This window comes from Numida meleagris, chromosome 2 (genome assembly GCF_002078875.1).
Source record: "Numida meleagris isolate 19003 breed g44 Domestic line chromosome 2, NumMel1.0, whole genome shotgun sequence".
Classification (NCBI taxonomy): Eukaryota; Metazoa; Chordata; class Aves; order Galliformes; family Numididae; genus Numida; species Numida meleagris.
This window is the reverse complement of record NC_034410.1, coordinates 79,375,782-79,396,731: the sequence shown is the minus strand read 5'-3', so window position 1 is coordinate 79,396,731 and position 20,950 is coordinate 79,375,782. Positions and strand designations below refer to the sequence as shown.

General features: G+C 37.7%; 1 protein-coding gene across 8 annotated transcripts in view; it reads left to right on the top strand.

Annotated features, from left to right (window-relative positions):
* Positions 1-20,950, top strand: part of COBL (cordon-bleu WH2 repeat protein) — a 153,005-nt gene that overhangs the window by 41,576 nt on the left and 90,479 nt on the right. For 5 of the 8 annotated variants that reach the window (XM_021385621.1, XM_021385620.1, XM_021385623.1 and 2 more), the window contains 5 exons: positions 6,966-7,176; positions 7,942-8,170; positions 10,350-10,394; positions 12,300-12,394; positions 15,428-15,511. In XM_021385621.1, the coding sequence (XP_021241296.1) occupies positions 6,966-7,176; positions 7,942-8,170; positions 10,350-10,394; positions 12,300-12,394; positions 15,428-15,511 (664 nt within the window). The remainder of the gene's footprint in view (positions 1-6,965; positions 7,177-7,941; positions 8,171-10,349; positions 10,395-12,299; positions 12,395-15,427; positions 15,512-20,950) is intronic. The other 3 variants (XM_021385622.1, XM_021385625.1, XM_021385626.1) reach the window with 3 other exon arrangements.

Below are 20,950 nucleotides of genomic sequence, written 5' to 3'. Positions count from 1 at the left end.
GGCCACACTAAGGAAGCTAGTGCTAGCAGTAACTTCTGTGATCCTAAAGCCGGAGTGATATTGAAGGTCTGAAAAGAAAGCAGTGCCCATCAGAGCTCTTCAATTATACATTTAGCAGTTGAAATTTTATGGGAGAGGCTTGGGCTTTATGAGAGAAAGAAGTGAACAGGTCTAGAAACCAGCACAGGAAATGAAACTCACAGGCTGTGAGGTGGCAAAATACAAAACTTGTATTTCATTGTCAAATACAGGCATTTGGAAAGCTAACAAGTGGCAAATCATAGAATGGTTTGTGTTGGAAGAGACCTTCAGTCTTCCTGCAGCATTTTGTATCAAGAGATATCAATGCTGTATGAGTAGAAAAACCTTTGTTTTTCTCTCAGAATAAAAACAACAAAAACCAACCACCCCAAAATCATTACAAGAGTCGTGTTTCAGTGGGACCTTTTGAAGAATATTGTCAATGGTTTACGGGCATTCGGCCCGGTTCCATGACGAAGGGGACGGGGGACCCACGGGCCCACACCCTGGGAAAAGGGAAAAGGGGAAAAGGGTAAGGAGATGGCCCTGAGAGCAAAGAACAGCGGCAACAATCTGAGGAGAAACAAACTAATTTAAATCCAATACAGAGAGAGAGAATGTCCCAAAATCAAGGTAGGCCTTACTCTACTACCGACAAGACGGCTGGAGAGCAAGGTGCTGCCAAGACAAGAGACGGGCGGAAAAAGGGATGAGGTCTTGTGATCTGCAAGTTTTTATACTGCGAGCTTTTATCTTTTCCCTCCGGCTGGAAAATGATGTTATGATGTGGAATACCAATAACCGAAAATCACAAAACCATGACAAATATGCAAGGTAGAGGAGCAAAGAACATCCGTGTACAATGAGCGAGAATCCGTGTACAATAAGCAATCTGTCTCAGGTGCTTCTTCTCACCTCCATTACTCTCCCTTGTGTTGACGCCAAGTATTTTGGTTATTACCATCTTTAGTTTGTGGTCTGAAACCTTGAGATGGGCGTTACAAATTATATCTTAGACGTTTCAGCAGAGCTGTTCCTCAGGTCTGTGTGAAACACTCAAGGCAAGCAAAATGTTGTCTTCCTTGTTTTGTGGAGTTGCTTGCTTTCCCCTATGGACTGCATGTTGGGCCTAGGTCACAGCAAAGGTGGCAGTGAAAGTGCTGCTAGTGCTCCTCTGCTGACCTGATCATGGATGCCAGACATGGGCAGTGGGTCTTCTCCAGCATCATGGCCACAAGCCCTGGGACTGGATGCTACTGGCACATGCCAGTCATGGACAACTAGCTGTCAGTAGGGGAAGGGTTTGGAAGCCAAGGAGTGGGTGCATTACCCAAGCAATTGATGAAATAGGAAGTGAGCACTGTCTAATGAGCCCTATATGACAGTGTCCTCATGGGTGCTGCTGTTCTTCCTCACCAGCAGAAGATAAAATTTTCCATATGTTAGCAGTCGTTACAGTTTAAGGGATTTGGAATGCAAGCTTAAAATAAATCCGAGAACATTTGAAATTTTTAAAGGTTGGACTGACCTAAGTCTCCATGTTTGGATGAATGCAGGTATTCTCATCTTTTTGCATTGCTTTGATGTTGTTAACTGACAAAGTATGGAGATCATCAGCAGTAAACATTTAGTGTGCAGATAACAGACTAAAAAAAACCTTCCTTTAGTTTGAAACAAGTATGGGAGCTACTTCAGTTAATACATTCTTTTCTTCCTTTGCTCTTTTTATATATAGTGATACCACGGAAGGACATTCCAGAAAATTCTGCTATTGCTTATACTGTTGTAAATATTCAGTGTTGTCATGGCCAACATTGAAACTGAATTCTTTAAAATTTGCTTTTGGGTGCTCTGGGAAAATAGCTTTCTTCTCATAGGAAAATTTGCAAACCCTTGCTCTGAACATTATTATAATGAAAAATGGTTGGGTAATTTCATGAATTTTTCACAGGGCAATGAAGTATGCTAGAGGATGTTCAAAAATGTAACTGTTGTAGTTAATTAGTATCACTTAAGGTTATAATAAATGAACAAAATTAAGAGTCAAAATTCTCTCTTTCAATTTGCTCATTGTATGGAAGCAAGGCAGTATGTTGTCAATTTTACTTTGTTCTCTTTGTAGAAAGTTCCTCTAAATTTCAGAAAGAGGATGGAAAATTACCATGAAATTTCCTTAGAAGACAGTTCAAGAAAAAAAGAAAAAAAGAAAGTGTGTGTTATTTATAGATATTTTATTAGAATTCAGAAATTAAGTAGATTTATTTATAAAAATAACAGAGGCTGACAGTCTCTTTCTTTTTGCTATCTTGTAACACAATTTATTTCAGCTTTTGAAAATGCATAGTGCAGTTTAAGGACAGCATTGATCCCTTGAGGAGTGTGCGTAGCATTGGAATGGCACTTAAAAAACACTTCTTTCAAAAAGAAAACTGAGCCCTGTGAATTCTACTGTAAAACATGTATAAGTTCTCATGCAGAACTGTTAGCCTTCCTGTCTACCTCCCACCCCCACAGAATTATAAAATACCACCCACAACTAGCCAGTATTTATATTGTTCTACGAGGACTGCATGAAGTCCTGAAAGGATAGACAGTGTTGCCGCAGATCCACATCAACTGTTAGCAGATCTGACAGAGGGGATGACTAGACGTTTAGAAAGAAAATAATTGGAAAAGCTCACAAGAATTACCAGAAACCTTTTTTATTTGTGATTCTCACAGATTATGGGTAACCTACAAATACAGGGATCGTGGATCTGTCTGCATTCATGCTGCGTGACACTGAGGAGGGCTTCCTGGTTAATGCACATACGGACCTCTAGTGTCAGCAGCCTGAGAAATCAGTAGTCCCATTCAGCAAATAGTAGAGGACAGATCTGACAGCATGCTTTACATGGCGCATAAAGCTAATACAATCACAGAAAGAATATTTTCATATAATTTGCAGTGAGAGACTTAAGTGATAATAATTGTTGGCTTATAGCTCAACATGGAGAATGATGAAAGACTGAAGATGTGGAAGGCTTGACAAACCCAGTCCTGTGCCCTTTCTGGTTCTCACTGATGGACATCCAGTATGGAAAATGAGATCCAAACACTCCTCATCAAAGTAACAAAAGGAAAGCATTTATTAATATCTGTTTATCATGCTTTTCTGACTTCTTTTGATGTAGTTTGCCTTTTTAGTTTACACATTTCTGGTTGTGTTGAAAAACTCCTAGTCCTTTCATGAGATGCCTGGTCTGCTTTGGAGCATGAGAAAATAGTAATGACTGAAACTGTTCACTGTTTTTTGACTGCACATGGGTAAAGCCTCAGAGACTTCAGCTCACTCTCTACACTACCATTTTTCTTTTACAGTTTGTCATTGTTGATTCCTAATATGTGTTTGAAATTAACCTAAATAAAGAAAATTCCTTTCTCCAGTTAGACTTCATGAGCATTTGTAGCATGGAAGTAGAACTCTGTCATTCTACAGAGTACAACTTTATCTGATACATTTCCTAGGTGTACAAGATAGTATTTTAAAATGAAATACTCTGTATGATCCCAGAGAGATTAGGCCAAGCCACATCCAAAAGAACTTGCTCTTTTTTCTGCTTCTCAAATTCAAGATGTCTTTGCTGCATCTTACTGATGAACAGCTGTACACAAATGATCCAGCATGCTCTTACTGAGCAGGACTTCAGCCTGATAAGTACCGCTGACACAACAGTTTATCTTTACTTTCCAGACTTGCTTTTAAATGTCAAACAGCTTAGTAGTACAATATCAGGATAAAGCTAAAGTATTGTCCTCTGCTAAAAATAGTTGTTTGAACCATCTTGTCTGAATCATAAATTGGGTTCATTTTCCATTTTTATTTCTGTGCTCTTCTGTTTGCTTATCAGTGATGAATGTTTAGCGTCTGTCACATAGCATTTGGTCTCCACCCTAACTCCGGTGAAGTCCTGCTAAAAGAAGAAAGTAACATGTTTCTTAGCTGAATGTTTGGAAATACAGAAGGCATTTAATTTGTTTGTTTCAGCTTTAGAATTAGTCTTTTATGGTCAGACTTGCCTGAATTTCAAAATGTTCTCTGACAGGTCTCACAGTGAGGTTAAAGTACTGATATGTCTTGAACAAGATTGAAGCAGGGAAAGGACTGATGCTTTGCATCTGCCAAGAGCCATATTCAGCTCAGGAAAAGTTATTTTAGAAAAAAAAAATTGGTTTAGATTATTGGGTGGTTCAGTACCATTTTCTTGGCTGTGGTTAGTAGCTCTCTTCTGTGTGTGCCACATGTATGGAGAAATAAACTTCCATTTTAAATCAGTCTGAACTGTATTGTATTTGAAAAGAAAAATTTTTAGAGTTGGTGAAACTGAAGTCTGATAAAAGAGTAACCTCGTTTCAGGGACTCCCAACTCTTACATCTCTGGAAACATATGAATTTTAATTTTTGTTTATAGAAAACCTCATGTAGCTTTTTATCCTTTTGAAGTTTTGTTGAAATGTTTTTCCCAAATTTACGTTTTGGGAAGAGCGTACTATGCACTTTGAAGCTCTTTCAAAAGCTTCAGAGATACTGCTTAATTTGTACTCCTAAACGGTACGGATGAAGCCTGGGGATGCTTTTCATGAGACAGTTGCATATTCTGAGCAGTGTGAAACATGATGGGATGCTTCAGACTTCATTATGTGTTCATTAACCTTCATTAACCTGCTCTGTAATCAACAATAAAGTGAAATCTCATGTTTGGCTGGATTTTAAAATTCTTCATTGTCTGGACAAATTTCTTCAACTCCTGTGATTGTCTGCAACTTATTTTCTGAGCTAGCTGGTGAGGTTTCTAATCTTGAAATTGAGACACTATTACTACATAACATACTTCATAAATTCAGTGGTAAGTACACAGAATCATAAACTGCTCTTTTGGAATATAGGATTATATAAAAAAATTGTTTTTTGAGGGCTGGTTTTTTTTTTTTTAGTGTTTGGAATGATATAATAAGAGCCTACATTTGAATGAATTATCACAGTATTATGCACTACAGCAATACATTAGCATTTCACTTTAAATAAAAATGCGTAGCAAATAGAACACCATGTGTTGCGGTTCTGCCAGGTTATTTACTTTTCTCTGAAACAATAGCAATAAGACTGAGGGAAAAAAAAGAATGCAAATTTCACTTTAAAAGAAATATATCTGTAAACAGACAAGCTGAGATCTGTATCAGACAGACTGACACTTTTTAAAATGCTTACTACTGTACAGCATAAGGAATGCTTATTTAAATATCAGAGTGTGTAGGATTTTCCTATAGTCTGGATTTACTATGTATAAATGTTTCTGTTTTGTGGCTTGTTACATTTGAAGTAATAGTCGCTGCAAAATAGAGGCATCTGCAGTTGGAGGATATTGCCAGAATAAGTCATCAGAAAATTTCATGAAGTGACCTGGATACACATTTCCGTTTAGATACACTTCATGTTAGCAGTTAACCACAGTGCTCTTTTTTCCTGAAGCCTCCTATACATATTATTGTTTTCCTCATTTGATCTTCATCTTCTCACTCAGTTTCATTCTCTTTAAATATGATCGTGTATTTCAAATTTTCCATGCCTGTCACTTTCTCAGTTCACGTTGCATAACTCAGTTAAACTTGGAATAGATTACTGTAAAGAAGGTCCTTGAGCTATTTCTCATCTCTTACACAAGAGCTGGCACCTGTGTATGTTTTAGTCTTTTGCCCCTTAATAAGGGATTAGACTTGTTTTCCATTTTCATTGCATTTCTCTGTCATTAGCCTTCCAGAGTTCTTCAGCGACTTCTTGACCAGTTGTTGGCCCACAGCATATACCTAGAAAGAAGGTGGGCATTCCCCAAGAGTAGTCTCCAGATATCTGCAGCTTGCAGCTGAGCACAGTTCTTGGGCTACAAATGGTAGTTAATAATCTGTGAAGTATTCTTTTTTTTCTCAAGAATAAGTGCCATTTCCTTGGAAAATATGCTATCTAAACATTTAATATTAAATTATGTATATTAGAGTCTTCAAGTAGGGCCAGTGACTTTTTTGACTTTGGTTGTTTTGTTGATAGCAGATACGGTTTTAGGAAATCAAAACTTTTCATAAACATCAGCAGTTTTAATAAACCTACTAGTTTTAATAAACCTACTGTATCTGATCCTGGATGGTATTTACTGGGAATTTTCAGTACCTTGGTAGAGAAGAGACTTGCTGAGGTGTGGAGAGACATAGCTCATATCCACTGTGTCAGACAGTATCAAGCTGCCTTACTGCTTGATGTGAGTTATTGCCTCTGCTTTGTGTCTTGGAGTAAGAGACGGAAATGAATGACTTCTTAAACTCGTGGTGTGGGAATCACATCTGTAATGAGAGGTCTTGATAAAGCAAGTACTTGTGAACAGATTTTTGTATATTGGGTTAATATTCTCACCAAAATAAATATGGATGGGATCTTTTGTACTTGAAAATACTACTAGCATCAAACAGGGGAGGACACTGGAAATTTCAGAAAAATCTGTAAGCTGAAAAAATCCTGTCTACCTCTTGTTCCAGATTCACGTTCCATTTTGATTTTCACTCAAATGTAGGTGGAGGTTACCATACCTTGAATGAGTCATTTATTTGTATCTTTTCATCTCTTTAAAGACCAGAGCTTGAACTGGAGAAAATATGCATTAACAGAAAAGATGCTCTTTGTCCACTTCAGGCTTCTGATTGTTAGTGTTATTTTCAGCACTGTGGTCTGAATCAAATATAGTTAATTCCAGATGTTTTCATCTGATCTTTTCAGCATTTAAGAGCATCAGCACTGTTTCCTGCTAGTGACACATCCCCAGCTTGTCCTGTATTTTTTCTCTGGTATTAAAACAGTAGTGAATTTTTTTAGCAGATGTTTTTCTCCATGCTAACAGTGAATGTCTTTTTCCCTACAGTAAAGCTGTGATGGATCTTTTGGTTGATCTATGCAGCCGGTATCACTTGAATCCATCCCAGTACAGTCTTGAATTGAAGTCTTTGGAAACTCAGCAACCTTTGAGTTACAAGCCAAACACTTTGATAGGAGCACTGGATGTACAGACAGTACTCCTGAAAGAGAAGGTTCCTGAAGAGAAGATAAAGAGACCTCTGCCAAGGGCTCCTGAGGTCAGTACTCTGTAGCCCTAAAAGAGTGACATGAAACATCATTTTGTTTTTATCACTTCAAGTAGTTTTTCCAGTCTTTGCATCTTCAGACCAGGTGGAGGAGGCTTGAAATTGACTATAACCTGCTCTACTAGTTCAGCTGATTTGCACATGGACTGGCAGCTTCCAGTTTGGACTGCAGCATTTACACAGAATTTTCTGTTGCATGCGGTTGTTTAGATGGAAATTTGTTCTTGTAAATATTTTTCATCAGAGACCTAAATGTGGAAATTGATAGTAGTTGATAAAATGAGGGATGTGGGATTGTGTGAAGGTAGGTGGGGCTTCGATAGTATTTTATTTGCAATCTATATTAAAGCTAAGGGAGAAGACTGATCATTAATAAATGCATTTCACATATTGGGAAGATCCACAAGTAACCATCTTACAAATACTAGTTTGCTTAAATTTTTATTATCCTGGATCAAGATAGCTAATTACACAGAAGTCTTTCAGAAACAGTGGTTCTTATATATAGTGGCACAAAATTGATGGCTGCCTCTCATTCCTTTTCCTTATTTGCCCACTTTCCTGACTGTCTCATTAGAGACAAAGATGTTCCAAGAATTTTTCTGTTATTAGTAGTATTTTTTTGTAGTAAGTGTGTATATGGGGTAAGTTAGCCAGAAGGGAATTAAGTCAATACAGGCCCCCAATGCCATTCTCATTGTAAGAGAGCTTGGCCATTATAAAGTGAGGGCTGAGCATTTGTATTTGTTTCTGCAGAAATCTGTGAGGCTGGTGGTAAATTACCTGAAGACACAGAAGGCGGTGGTTCGAGTCAGCCCGGATGTGCCTCTCCACAACATCATCCCAGCTATTTGTGAGAAGTGTGAGGTCAGTCAGGAGCACATTGTTCTTCTGCGAGACAGCATCACTGGGGAGGAGCTGGAGCTTACCAAATCCTTGGAGGAGCTGGGGATAAGTGAGCTGTATGCCTGGGACCGAAAAAGAGGTGAGCTACAACTGAAAGCAGTTAGAGCTGAGTTAGATGAGGTGCCAACAATTAGGCAACTGAAGAGCATTTTGGGGGGCCTCAATCCCAAGAGCAGCATCCGGGTCAACGGTGTGCCCAGCCATCCCCAGCTACTCTGGGGCTGGTGCCAAGCTGTACTGGCCCCTGGCAGGGCATGCATTGGCCTAGGGCAGGGTGAAAGGAGGAGCTTTGTGCTTCTCAGAGCTGCTGTTAGTACCAGTGCACGTCACCCGGGGGCCCGTCACTAACTTGTGCTGTGGGTCAGAGAGAAGGAAAGGGGAGACGTGCCACAGTCATGGCAGCTGCGAAAGCTGAGAGGCAGAGGTGACAGAGCAGGGCTTGTGACGAACAAACTGTGAATGGGTGCAGAGGTGGTTCCTCCAAGGAGCAAAGCTACTGATGATTTTGTGAGAAGAAGCTAAGAGGTATTAGTATTTAAAGTTTTATTTTCTTTCTTTTTTCTCCCTCCTCTTCTGTTCTCCTAGACAGTATTGTAGTGGCAGCTGGAGCTTGAATTTCATCAGCTTGATTGTGTATTCAAAAAGCAGAAGTATGCTATGTGCTTTAAAGTATACATTCTTTAAAAGTACATATTGACAACTGCTACTTCCTTTGAGATCAGAAAGTGATATTCATTAATGCCGTCTCCTGCAGTTTGTCTCAATCAGTATCATTTCCAGCACAGTAGATGTCCTTACTTATTGTTTAGATAATGTCAGTCTTGTATGCATTGAGCAGCAGGCTTATTTTTTATTTATACAGTTATTTATTTATGTTGATGTTCTGTCTCTCCTTTCAAACTTCTTTGGTAAGTGACAGTTCTACCTCTGTAAGAGCCAAATTTCAATGAGTTTAGACTCTTAAGTAAACTAAATGTCTCCTTTTTCTTTGAATTGTCAGGATGCTCAAAAAGTGGCTGACAGTGTGTCATAACTGAATTATGTGTTTTTCTTTTTTCTTTAAAGACATGTTTACTGTAATTAAGCTAAGCAATTTGGAGCAACATATTGAAAATGCGTAATATTCAACAAGAAATGTTCAGCATACTTCAGAAACAACGTACAGAATAATTATGCTAGGCCTTACTTAAACTCCTTTTTGTTTTTTTTAAATGAAGGTGGTTGTGCTTATATTGGTGCTTTGTGGATCCTCAGGCTAAGGTTTAAAGAGTGCAGTTATCCTGTATGCTCAAAAAACAATACTTGAGTCCTGGGATTACAGCAGAAAATCTGTAACATTTGATGCTATGCTGCTCTCCGCATCAGAAAAAATATATATCTTTATATATCTTCTTTTAATATTTTAGCATGCCTTTTGTCATCTTAGAATGAAAGAATTATGTAAAGGCTTGGGTTGGAACGGAGCTTAAGGCCCGCCCAGCCCCACCCCCACCCCCCCCTTGCCGTGGGCAGGGCTGCCACCCACCAGCTCAGGCTGCCCAGGGCCCCATCCAACCTGGCCTTGAGCACCTCCAGGGATGGGGCACCCACAGCTTCTCTGGGCAGCCTGTGCCAGTGCATTATGACAGTATTCCCCGATCTTGAGTGTGTATTTGCCTTCTCTGCCTTCCTCTTGCTCTGCATTGTGGTGCTTCATGAGAAAAATGATAAATACACATGTAAATTAGTAGAGGTTCCCCTTTGTTCAAGAAGTTACCTTCCTTCTGTGTTTTCATTTGTAATCCTCCAGAGGAATAATCCCATTGCTCTACATAGTAGTTGTTTTGTGGATTGTGCATGGAATAGGTTGTCCAGGCTCACTAATTACCCGAAGAACTGACATTTTTAAAGTACATTTTCGCTAGCTGTGTTTGTTAGAGCAGGTTCTAAAGAAATGAAATACTCGTCCTCCTCTCCTTCCCTGAAATAAAAATGCTGAAGGCAAAGTATATTTAAAAGGCAAGCTCTGCTGCCACCTGCTAACATACTTTGGGGTAGCAGCTGAAGCTGTTTCATGAGTGAATCGAGAAGGAACTTCTCTTTTTCTAAGCTAAACAGCTTCTGTTAGGAACTCTGCATGCCTAGTATCGGGTGAGGTTTTGTTTCTACAGTTGTAGGAATACAAGTACAAGGAGTAGTGAATGAATACTGTGGCTTACTGGGCAATATTTGAACTTTAATGTGTCTTCTCTTGTCCTTTCATTCCCTGCCTTTTCCAGTTCCTCCATCAAAAACTCAGTCTGAACCTTCTCTGAACTACAGAGGTACTGTACAATGCTGCTGAGGGGAAATCAGCTTTTCCGTTGCTGTTGTTTAATGTGGTTCTGGGAGATGGATCTTTAACACTGTTGTGTAAAACGCTGTTGTGAAACAAGCTGTTGTCACGGTCTTTGTTGTCTTTTGGACCATGTTGTTTCCAGGGCCATGCTTTTTTGTCAGAACAAACACACTTGTGTGCATACTTCTTCAGTAATTGCCACTAAATGCCAGCAATTAACAAATCCTGTCACTTAACTATTATATGGCACAGTATGCTTCGAGTCTTTTAGATTCAAACTTTTTACAGAAGCAGAGGCAGAATGTTTTGAGTTCTGTGAGATCTTTCACTAATTGTAATTTATTTGTAATCAAGCATTTTAATATCAGACTGGAACGTGTGTGTACACGTTGCATAACTCTAGGTAAATGCTGACTTCTGAAATGCTACAGTAGATAGGATTTGATTAGATTACATTTGTGCATCTGCTTCTTGTTAAACAGAAAAGATGTATGTTTAGTAGATCCTTCTCCCCTACTGAGTCTGTTATGTAACATTAAGTTAATTATCCTCTAGAAAGGTGTGCTTGATTTGTTACATCATTGTGTTACCAGTACAACAAAAATAAAGCAGTGGGTAACTTCTACAAATTTTCAGGATCGAAGTCCATCTCCATCAGACAGTGACAGCCATTGAGAGGTTGTCACTGGCTAGGGGCTTGTTGGCCCTTGGCTTCACTAAAGCCAGTGATTTTTCCTACTAACTCCTATGTCAGGTGTGCTGTGGCTTGTTCTTACACAGAGCATCACATTAGAGTGCATAGGTGCTCTATTTATTTAAGAAAAAATTATCCAGATTCATTGTTGTTTTGAAGTGATATGCAGTGTTTAAAATCCCAGTTTGGATTTCCATCAAACTGTTGATGATCAGCAGTTACTGACGTGTCTTATGCTAGCCTTTAGTCATTACTGCTTGTTTTTGAATAGATGAGCAAGGGATTCGAGATCCACATTCCGTTGCAGCCCAGCCCTGAGCAAAAAAACAGGAGTTTCTGGTGAATGAGCTTAGACATTATTTGAGGAAGGTATTAATTTATTAGTGGTGTTTTATTGCTGCTCTTTTTTTTTTTTTTTTATGCTGGGGAGTTGCAGCCTTTCTTAAGGATAGTTTTTCAGTTTTTCCCTGTTTTCCTTGTGGTCCACCACCTTCACTCTTCTACTGTGCTTTGAACTACTCTATGTGCTTAACACCTTCTAACAGCTGACATTACTGATTTGCAGAGTGATCCTTCATGAAAATCATGTGCTATGTGTGAAATGCAGGTCAATTTACTGGAATTCTGGGATTAGGGTTTCTTGTGAAGTAGGCCTTCAATTTCTGGCAAGAAACAAGCCATTCTGAATGCTTATTAATTGTTGTTAAATAAATATTTAAAACTTTTTTTTTGTCAAACCCTTTGTGCTGGTGGGATACTCTGATGTTCTTGAAAGCAGAGAAATCTCTAGCATTAGGCAGTGCCCATTAAAAATACAGTAGAGTTTTACAGTCTGTATATTGAATGTCAAACTAGTGGTTGTTCTTTGTAGTGTGTGACTTTATCACATTGCTCATCCAACTCAGCTAGTGTTGGGAAGGTTGAAGGGAGACAGAGTGATCACAGAGTCCTGAAGATTACTCAATTGTGATTGAAAACTTACCAAAATTTATGACGTTCCATTTCTCTTCTCTAGATTTTGGAGCAAGCTCAGAGGAAATAAAAGTCTGATGAAAAAGAAAGTGCAGGATCTGGCATTTACTCATAAAATAGTTCATAAAATCTCTAGCTCATAAAAGTACAGCATTAACCCAGGATGTGTTAAAATACTGATCTTTGTTTCAAAAATGTAAAAATATTCCATTATAACTGTTTCAGAGCCAAGTCGAAGTGTTTCACTAAGCAATGATACAATAGAAAAAGAAAAGAAAGGATTTCTGGGATTTTTCAAAGCTAATAGAAGCAACAGCAAGGTAAGTGTTCATCAATATATTACTTTGCTAAAGAGAACTCGTTTCTTTACAGATATATTTTGCCTGTGAATAGTAGGGTTTGTTTGTTTTTGTTATTATTGATTTTTATTATTGTTGATTTTTTTCCAAGAAGTCATCTTTCAGCAGATGTGTTAACTATAGTTAATTGGTACAGATGGATATTCGGGCTTGTTACCTTTTATTCCTCTTAGTATTACGTAGGTTGAATGAAAAAAAAACATTTATGAAGGAAGTGATGTAGTATAGAACACATTAGATACATCTAACTCTTCTGTGCATGTGTGATACTCTGTTTTAAAGCATGTATATCTGCAGTAAGATATGTGCAGACTTAGAGATGGTAAATAACACAACAGCAAAACTGATGACTCAAATAACTTGCAGTACTAAAAGGAGTAATACACTGAAGGATCAGTGTCTGCTGCGGTGCATGTCTGGCATTTTCAAACTTTCAGAAAGGAAAGCTGATATAAAAAACTTTCTTCAACTAAGCTCAAGATGCCATTACGGTATCTGTATTGGTACTAAATCAGATGAACCAGTACTAAGTAACATATACTTTGCTGACGGACTGGTGTTAACGCTTACAGTTCCAGTCATGTTTCTAAAACTGTATAAGCTTTCCAAAATCTTTCAGTTCTCACCATTTTTCATTATGATCTATTTTGGAGTTATTTTGCCAGGCAGTGGCTTCCAGTATCAGCATTGAGAATTACCATACTGAAATATCTGATCTGACATGGATCCTGAACTATTCTTAATGTTTTTTGAAGTATGCAGCAGAGCTATATTTTATGGGAAAAGAAGTGAGTTTTGAAGCATTTATCCTGTGTAGGCAAGTATTTCCCATTTAGTAAGGAACAAAAGCACAACTGAAGCAATAATGCTGCCTCTGCCTGGAAGAATCTAGTTCACAAGCAAGCTCAACATGAACTCCGAGGGCACACTACGGCGCTGCAGTTCCTCTGGATGAACTGAACATAACAAACATGTTTACTGCATGATAGTTGGTCATCTGTTTCCATGTTACTGAACTTCAATAAGAAGTGTGTGCTCTTGGAGTTGTAATTCCAGAAGCAGATCAGATTTAGCTTGTAAAATAATTGCACTTGCAACATTGGAAAACGTTGCTGTGAAACGTGGCAGTGCTCTGGTTACTGCAGTGGGTTTATCACAGCTAGGATTACAAGTTGCTTATGCTTCTATACCCCCCTCTCTTCCGCCTCTCTTTTTCATACCTGTTAAAAAATAAGAGGTCATAGCCTGAGGTTGCTTTTTGAAATGTATATTTTAAAAGATGTTAAAATTTTTGCGAGTCTATTAATAATCTGCAAGTAATTTTTGTCCTGGGTGGGAACTGCACAAACGAGTATGAAGAAACAGCTTCAAAATCTGAGGTAAAGGTTTTAAGTCTTGCTGCTAGTTCTGACAAGTTAATTGATTTTTCCTAATGGTTTCTTTATTGGACTCTTACTTTCATATTAAGAGTAGAAGAAGAGAGATTTAGCAGCCATTTTGTTAAGAGCTGCAAGGAAGTCATCGTTACATTTGTAGTATGCTCTCTAGTAGTTTGAGCCCAAACAGACTGAAGAATTACTAAAAACTGAAGAACAGCACAGCATACAAAGAAGAAGCAGATGTTAAGTGGCCATGATAGATGTGGCTCAGTGTTATGGCAGATTTACAGCCAAAACTGCTGAAGATACTTAGTGGAATGGGGGCAAATTCATTAACTTCTTTTAAGAAACAATTAATAGGTTTACGAAGGGATTGTATAATGAGATGTCCTGTGGTTCCAGGTTCCAGTGTCCTGTGGTTTCTGGACGTACAAAGGCCCAGAATGTTCTTTCCAAAACTAGCTTTTACTGTTTCTTGGATAAAATTTCACTCCCCTGCAAGACTTCATTTTGTTCTGCTTATTTATTTTTTTCTTTGTTTGTATTATCATTTGCATGCACACACACAAATATAGGATCACTGCACGTGGTCATGTGTAGTCTCTATTTTAGAACTAGCTGATAGCAAGAATTGTCCAAAGTCTTGAACAGAAGACATGCTGTGGGGTTTCAGGCATTTACGGATAAGATAACTTTGTTTGCAAGGGAAGAAGAGAGTATTAGCCCGTCTTGCAAAATATCCCGGATCAGGTGTCACTCCACTCTACAAGACCACACTCAGATTTCCGTGCCCACACACTCTTGCTTTCTCAGTTAGCTCACTGAAGGCAGTAATCGTGGGATGACAATATACTAGATACAGCTTTTTGAACTCTTCTGGTTTTTTTTCAGCTTGAAACGCCATGACACAGGATGAAAACAGAGATCTTATCTCACAGTTGATACAAATTGGTTGAAAATATCTTTAAGGTTAATTTTGTGCTTCCAGGCTTAGTGTCAGATCAGGTATCACCTTCTTCAGTCCATTCTAATGTTATTCTGGATCAGTTACCCTCTGTTCTCCTGCAAAGAACATGAAGACATAAAGGTAGCAGAATTCCATGCCTTTTGATGTGAAATGTAGTCAAGTGCCTGAGGCTACATCTACATCAGATTGGTACTGCTAACCAATCCAGTAGTCCAGAGATTCTGTGCAGCTGATCATGGGATCTTGCGAAGGTATCTGATAGGACACAGAAGCAGTTTTGTCTTTGACGTATGGAGGAAGCCGCTCTCTGCTTGCTCCTCTGTCTGTCTTTGTGGGTATAGTGGAGACTGGCAACCTGGCCACTGTTACTGCAGGACCTGCTTGCTACCTGTTTTCCTTGCCTTAGCATTGTTCTGTTTTTATAATCTTAAAAACAAAATTTTTTATATTCCTGCTAATGAATTTCTTAAGGGCTTGCCTACCTCAGAGAAATGTTGCAGACTCCTTCGGTGTTTATCAGCAATCAGTCTAACACAACAGAGGCAATTTGTCCTCATTCTGTGATCAGGTTTGGTGCTTTGCTCTGGCATGTTTTTGCTCTTTTCTTTCCTTTGCTACTGCTCTGTAGGATACTTGTTTGTGTTACAGACAGAAGAACACTTGAGGATGAACAGAGATTATGGTGAGGAGGATGTTTTTAGTTCTACATCTACAAGTGAAGGAAGCTTGGATGTAAGTACTTGTGTAGCTTGTAGATGTTACTGCATTCCTGTTAGATCCAGCAATTTGAATAACCAGAACCCGCTGCTGTTCCCTGTGCTTAGCCAAGTAGAAGTAGACGCAACCTACTTCCTCCTAGCTTAGCTACCTCGGTCCACCGTTCACATCTTAAAATGCAGTGCACTTTCTTCAATTAAACTCTAGCTAGCTTAGCCATCAAACAGGTTTCTTTCAAAGTTACATTCTAGGCAGTTGTGAGCAAAAAGTGGTTTAACCAAGGATGCAGGTGTTGTGCCTGCAAGATGATGAGAGTACTGCCTTATCAGTGACTTCTAGGGTTGGCTTTCATTGTTGTTTTGTATGTTTTTTTTTCTACAGAACCACATCTTTTTTTTTTTTTTTTTTTTTTTTTTTTTTTTATCCTTTTACATGTCTACTTTTTGCACGGCAGCATTCCAGTTGTTTCTCAAGTAACTTCTGGATGGAGACTACTTTCGTTTTAAAACTCTGCTAATAACTTAAGGGTTTTTGTTATGTACTTCAGTAGGTTTTGAGGTACTAAAATACTATGAGCCACATTTAGAAAGGTTTTTAAGTTCCTGACAGACTATTAAATAACCAGGATTTAGTTGTCTAGTTAGGAAGTGTGAATCCTAAATATTCTTGTAAAGCTGTTCTGATGGATATGTAATCATAATGAATTGGATGTATTTTTGTTGCTTTTTTAATTACTTGGCTCCTTATATTTTCAAAACCTGGAGAAGACCACACTGGTTGACATAATAGAAGCCTGAAATGTGTGGCTCAGCTCTGAATCCCCATTTCACAAACAAAGATTTGGAAAATAAGTAGCTGGTCCACAAAATATGCAAATCAGGAGTCAAAGAGAAGTACAGAAAATTGTGGAGACAGTGGAGCAGGAGCGAAAGAACAGAACCCAAATTAAAAGGATCATATAAAGGAAATCAGAAGGGGGAAAAATGGAGAAATCTTTGTTTGTGAGATTAAGAAACACTTCAAATCTTTGAAACCTTCATAATGAAAGAATACAGAATTAAGAAAGCTGCATATGACAATGAGAATTTGGATGGTGCTGTATGAAGGAACTATAACCTTTTATTAAGTTTTCTATTAATATAAAATTCTAATAGAAGATCACGTTGGTAACTGAAATATATGAGATAAAAGTATAGAAAAAACTTCATGAGTTCTCCAAAAATAAAACCTGCTTGTGGTTTGTATTTCACTGCCTTTATACATTTGTGTCTTAATTACCCAGCTATGACAAGAGGAGGGGTAAGAAGAAAAGGGATTCTAAGAGAGGATATAATGAAGGTAGTTCAAATACCCTGAACTGTCTTTTACACCGGTGTGTAGTACCTTCTCAGAAGAGAGAGATCTCTTAATTTTTGTAGGGAATTTGATAGGGCAAGTCACAATTAAAGACCTTTTTCCATTTGTCATTTATGAAAAAAACCTGTCTTGTCAGAACACGATAACTTTGCCTTTTTTAAAAAAAATAAAAAATAAAAAAATACCTTTTAAAAAGTATTACCAATCTAGCTTAGAGAGCAAAGGTATCTTGGAGTAAAAGGTAGAAAAACTGTTCTTTGTATTCAGTTACACAAGTACTTTTTTTTTTTTCCTTTTAAGAGCTATTAATCTTCAAGAACAACACAGATATTGTTCAGCGTATGCGTCTTTCACGTCTGGCTTGACACTTCTGTTTGTATAAGCACTGATCCTACCAAGACAGAAGTACATACTTAAATTATTATATTGAAATAGTTCCATTTAAATTGGCACTTTTCTGTTAGAGTTTGTTGAAAAAAATGTATAAAACTAGTCTAATTGATCCTCTCAGCAGCATAAAATGCCCATCCTTCAAACAGACTAGATGGGCTTCAAGAAAAAATGTTAACAACTGTGACATCTTAGATGGAAAAAAGTGTAAAATCCTATAAACTTGGCATAGGTTGTTTGATTGTTGGCATAGGTCAATGTATTATTTTAAGATAAAATTTACATGAAAATTCCAATGAAGGTACTTCCAGAACTTTAACAGTTTGTTTTAGCGGTTGGCTTTGAGACCTCTCAATCATTATAACTCTTTATTCCCCTCATCGCTCAAAACATAAATATACTTTGGTGGAACTGAATATCCTTGCTCAGGCTAAGTGGTATCTTACATGGCCATGTATATGTCAAATACACATTTAGACCTCGTTACACAGAAGAAAATTCACTGAGGTAAGGTAGATCTTTTAGCTACGTGTCATCCAGTGGAAGGTTTCTTTTCTGTGGTTTCTTCAAGTCTGCTTTCTTTTACTGCTTTGGGTCATCTTGAAAGTATTTTTCATTGTAGTACAGGAATCAAAACTCATGTTTCGGAGTAGTTTTTTGAAAAGAAAATAGTTTGGTATTGCCTTTCAAAGATTACATTTGGCATATTTGTCTGTATGGAAATAGGCAACTGATGAAGTACAGCTGAACTAAGGGCAGGATGAGGTGCGTTGGTATTCTTAGTTTAAAGCCTTTTTTCACTGTTACATGCTGGTAATGTGCACTGAATTGTGGAAAAAGTAACAATTCTGTTCTATATTTATTTTTTTCTTTGTTGTTTGAAAAGTGGGCAATATGCAGGAATGGAATAAAGCTATATGAGATCTTTGATATTTATTCAAGCACAAGTTATATTCTCTGTTTGTAAACCAAACCATCATCACTTCCATATTTTTGTAATTATTGTTAGAATTATTAATACATCTAAAATAATTTGAATTGTTGATGATTTTCTAAGCAGATTTTCTAAGTCAAGATGTGAGTCAATGGCTATGCTGAGGTGAAAGAACACGTACAGTATGAGCAAAAATAAAGAAGAATTCGACACTATAGAGTCTGTAAATATGGAAGAATTGTCCATGACAGTGCACAGAAAGCAGCAATCCATTATAACATACATCAGGAAACAATTTAATGGATCTGAAATTTAATGGTATATTGCAAATAGAGCAGAAATCTCTTCCTTTAATCTGTACTATTTTGTGCTAAGTAGAGGAGCCAGAGTACCTTTTCACAAGTCAAACACTATGGAAACACACTTGTGTATAAATGCAACATACAAATAAAGCAGTTGGAAGATGCGGAACAGTTAATTGTATTCCTTTTTTGTGTGTATGCTGAATATGGTCTCATACCTGGAATTGTAGAACAGCTGGGAGGGAAAGAGGGAGTGTGAGTAATCTCTGCCACTTGGTGTCACTGTCCTCAAGTAAACAGTTGATCAAGATGAAACCCGATACTCAGAACGCAGTACTAAAATTAGCTGTTTTTATTTTAGAGGCCTTTGTGTTTTCATAAATCAAGAGTGAGAAAACACATCCCAAGTGCTGAACGATGTGTATCTCTGATGTGGAATTTGTTTATGTAATAGATCAGCTTGGGAAAAAATATTTAAAGTACATCCAGGGACATTTATCAGAGGATTTGAAATTTCTGCACAAAGTCTTAACACACGAAGTTTGTCTAGTTCAAACAGGGTTTCAGCAGACCAGCGGTAGAAGATTTTTGTCAGGAAGAAATTTTTTAAAAATCTAGTCTTGGGTATGTATTTGAATGTCTTACTCATAACAGAATCAGTGAACCTCAGTGAAGCAGATAATCTGGAAATTTGCTGTCTTGTGGATCTGTCATGGCCATTATTATATATATCTTGTGCTCAAAAATATTCAGGAAAAAAAAGTAATTTTAGATTTCAAGTAGTTAGCAGAGAAATTTTTGATATATATAGGGGTTTTGTTGTTGTTTCTGTTTTGTTTCTGTTTTGTTTTTAGTGGTAGTTGATGGTTTGTTTTTGGGAGGGAGGACAGGGGAGGTGTTTTTGTTTGGTTTTTTTTTTTGCTTTATGTTCTAGTCTCTATACAGGAAGGAAAGTTATCTTTCAGAAGAAAGATAGTGCCCTAAAGTTTGGAAAAAAAAAACATCAGGACTTCTAGTACATTCATAACTTTGGCATTCACTTTTTAAACAATAGAAACAGCTATTCTCCCTATGAAGAATTTGTATATATACATTATTCACCTTTTCAGGGCCTTGTTTGGTCTTCATGTACTGTAACTTTTATGCCTCAGAGCTGGCAGGAGTTAGAGCATTCATGGTACAACTTTCCCAGTTCAGAAGTGGTTGGAGAGGGATCAAGTACAGTTATGCAAACATAATTGAAAGTTTGATTACTTCTCAACCATGTTAGGTGTCAAACAATAACTGAATACCTTGTCTACTGTTCAGGATTTCACTTCACGTAGCCAGGTACTGTTTAGGGCAGTAACAGAGCTGTAACAATAAGAATATTGTCCATGTATCTAAATGGAAGTGAGTAGCTATCAACTTTTCTTTATACTTCATTTCTAACAGCTGCATTCACTTTATATTCTTGTTTTCGTTTGCTTGTTCCTTGGTCTCCTGGCAGTTCTGAGGGTGATTTATTGGTACTTGTAGGGTCAAAACCTAGGACAATTCTACAGCATTTAACAGAGTTAGAGCTAGTGTTAGAGTACACTGTCAAGACATAGCCTTGTGATCTGGCTTTGAAACAACTGAAACGTAGCTTCGTGTGGTTTTGTTTGTAAAATATAAAACCCAACATTAGTATGGAGGATCATCTAAGTATTACAGCAGACTGGTCTGTCCTCACCATTCTTTTGTTAAAGATGTCTATAAGCTGGTGGCGTTAGACGCTGGTGCATGACATTCAGGAAGATATAACAGAATTAAAAATGATTTCATGTCTGCAACTGTTTATATGGTTAAAAGAAAAATAATTTATTAAATATCAAATATCTCAGGTAAGGGTCACAATCACGTTAGTAACTTCTGTTAGTTCTATTTTTACATCCGTTGATATTCTGAAAAAAAACTGTTTTAACTTTTCTTGCTGAGGAGGAGAGCTTTGCTAGATTTAGCTTGCTTGTATCTGGCATTCAGCTTATGTGTTGTGATCACCTTGCTTTCTTCTTCTCCACTGAGGGCAGGAGAAGTAATTTTCTTTATCACAATGAAAATTTAACTTGGAAAAAAATCTGACCGCATGGAGATTTCAAAACAGAGTAGGTTTTTAAAGAGGCTGTAACGTATTTATCACCTAATCTATACTGCAAAACCTCTAGAAATGTCTTCAGGATGAGCTACACACGCTTGATTTTTTGATCAAAGGTAGACTGTGCAAGTGCTTCTCAGCAAGAATTACGTCTGCTGAAAAGATGCAGCTTTTTCCCACCTCCTTTTGTGGTGTGCACTTAGAGGGCTCACTGTCTTCAGTTATATAAGTTGTGGATACATTCATATATTTAACATAATACCTTTAGATTTTCCTCACAGTATGTGATAGCAGAAGAGCTTTAAACAATGGCTGCTTGCCACCAGCCTTAAAGTTCTTGTTCCAAAGCGTGGTGT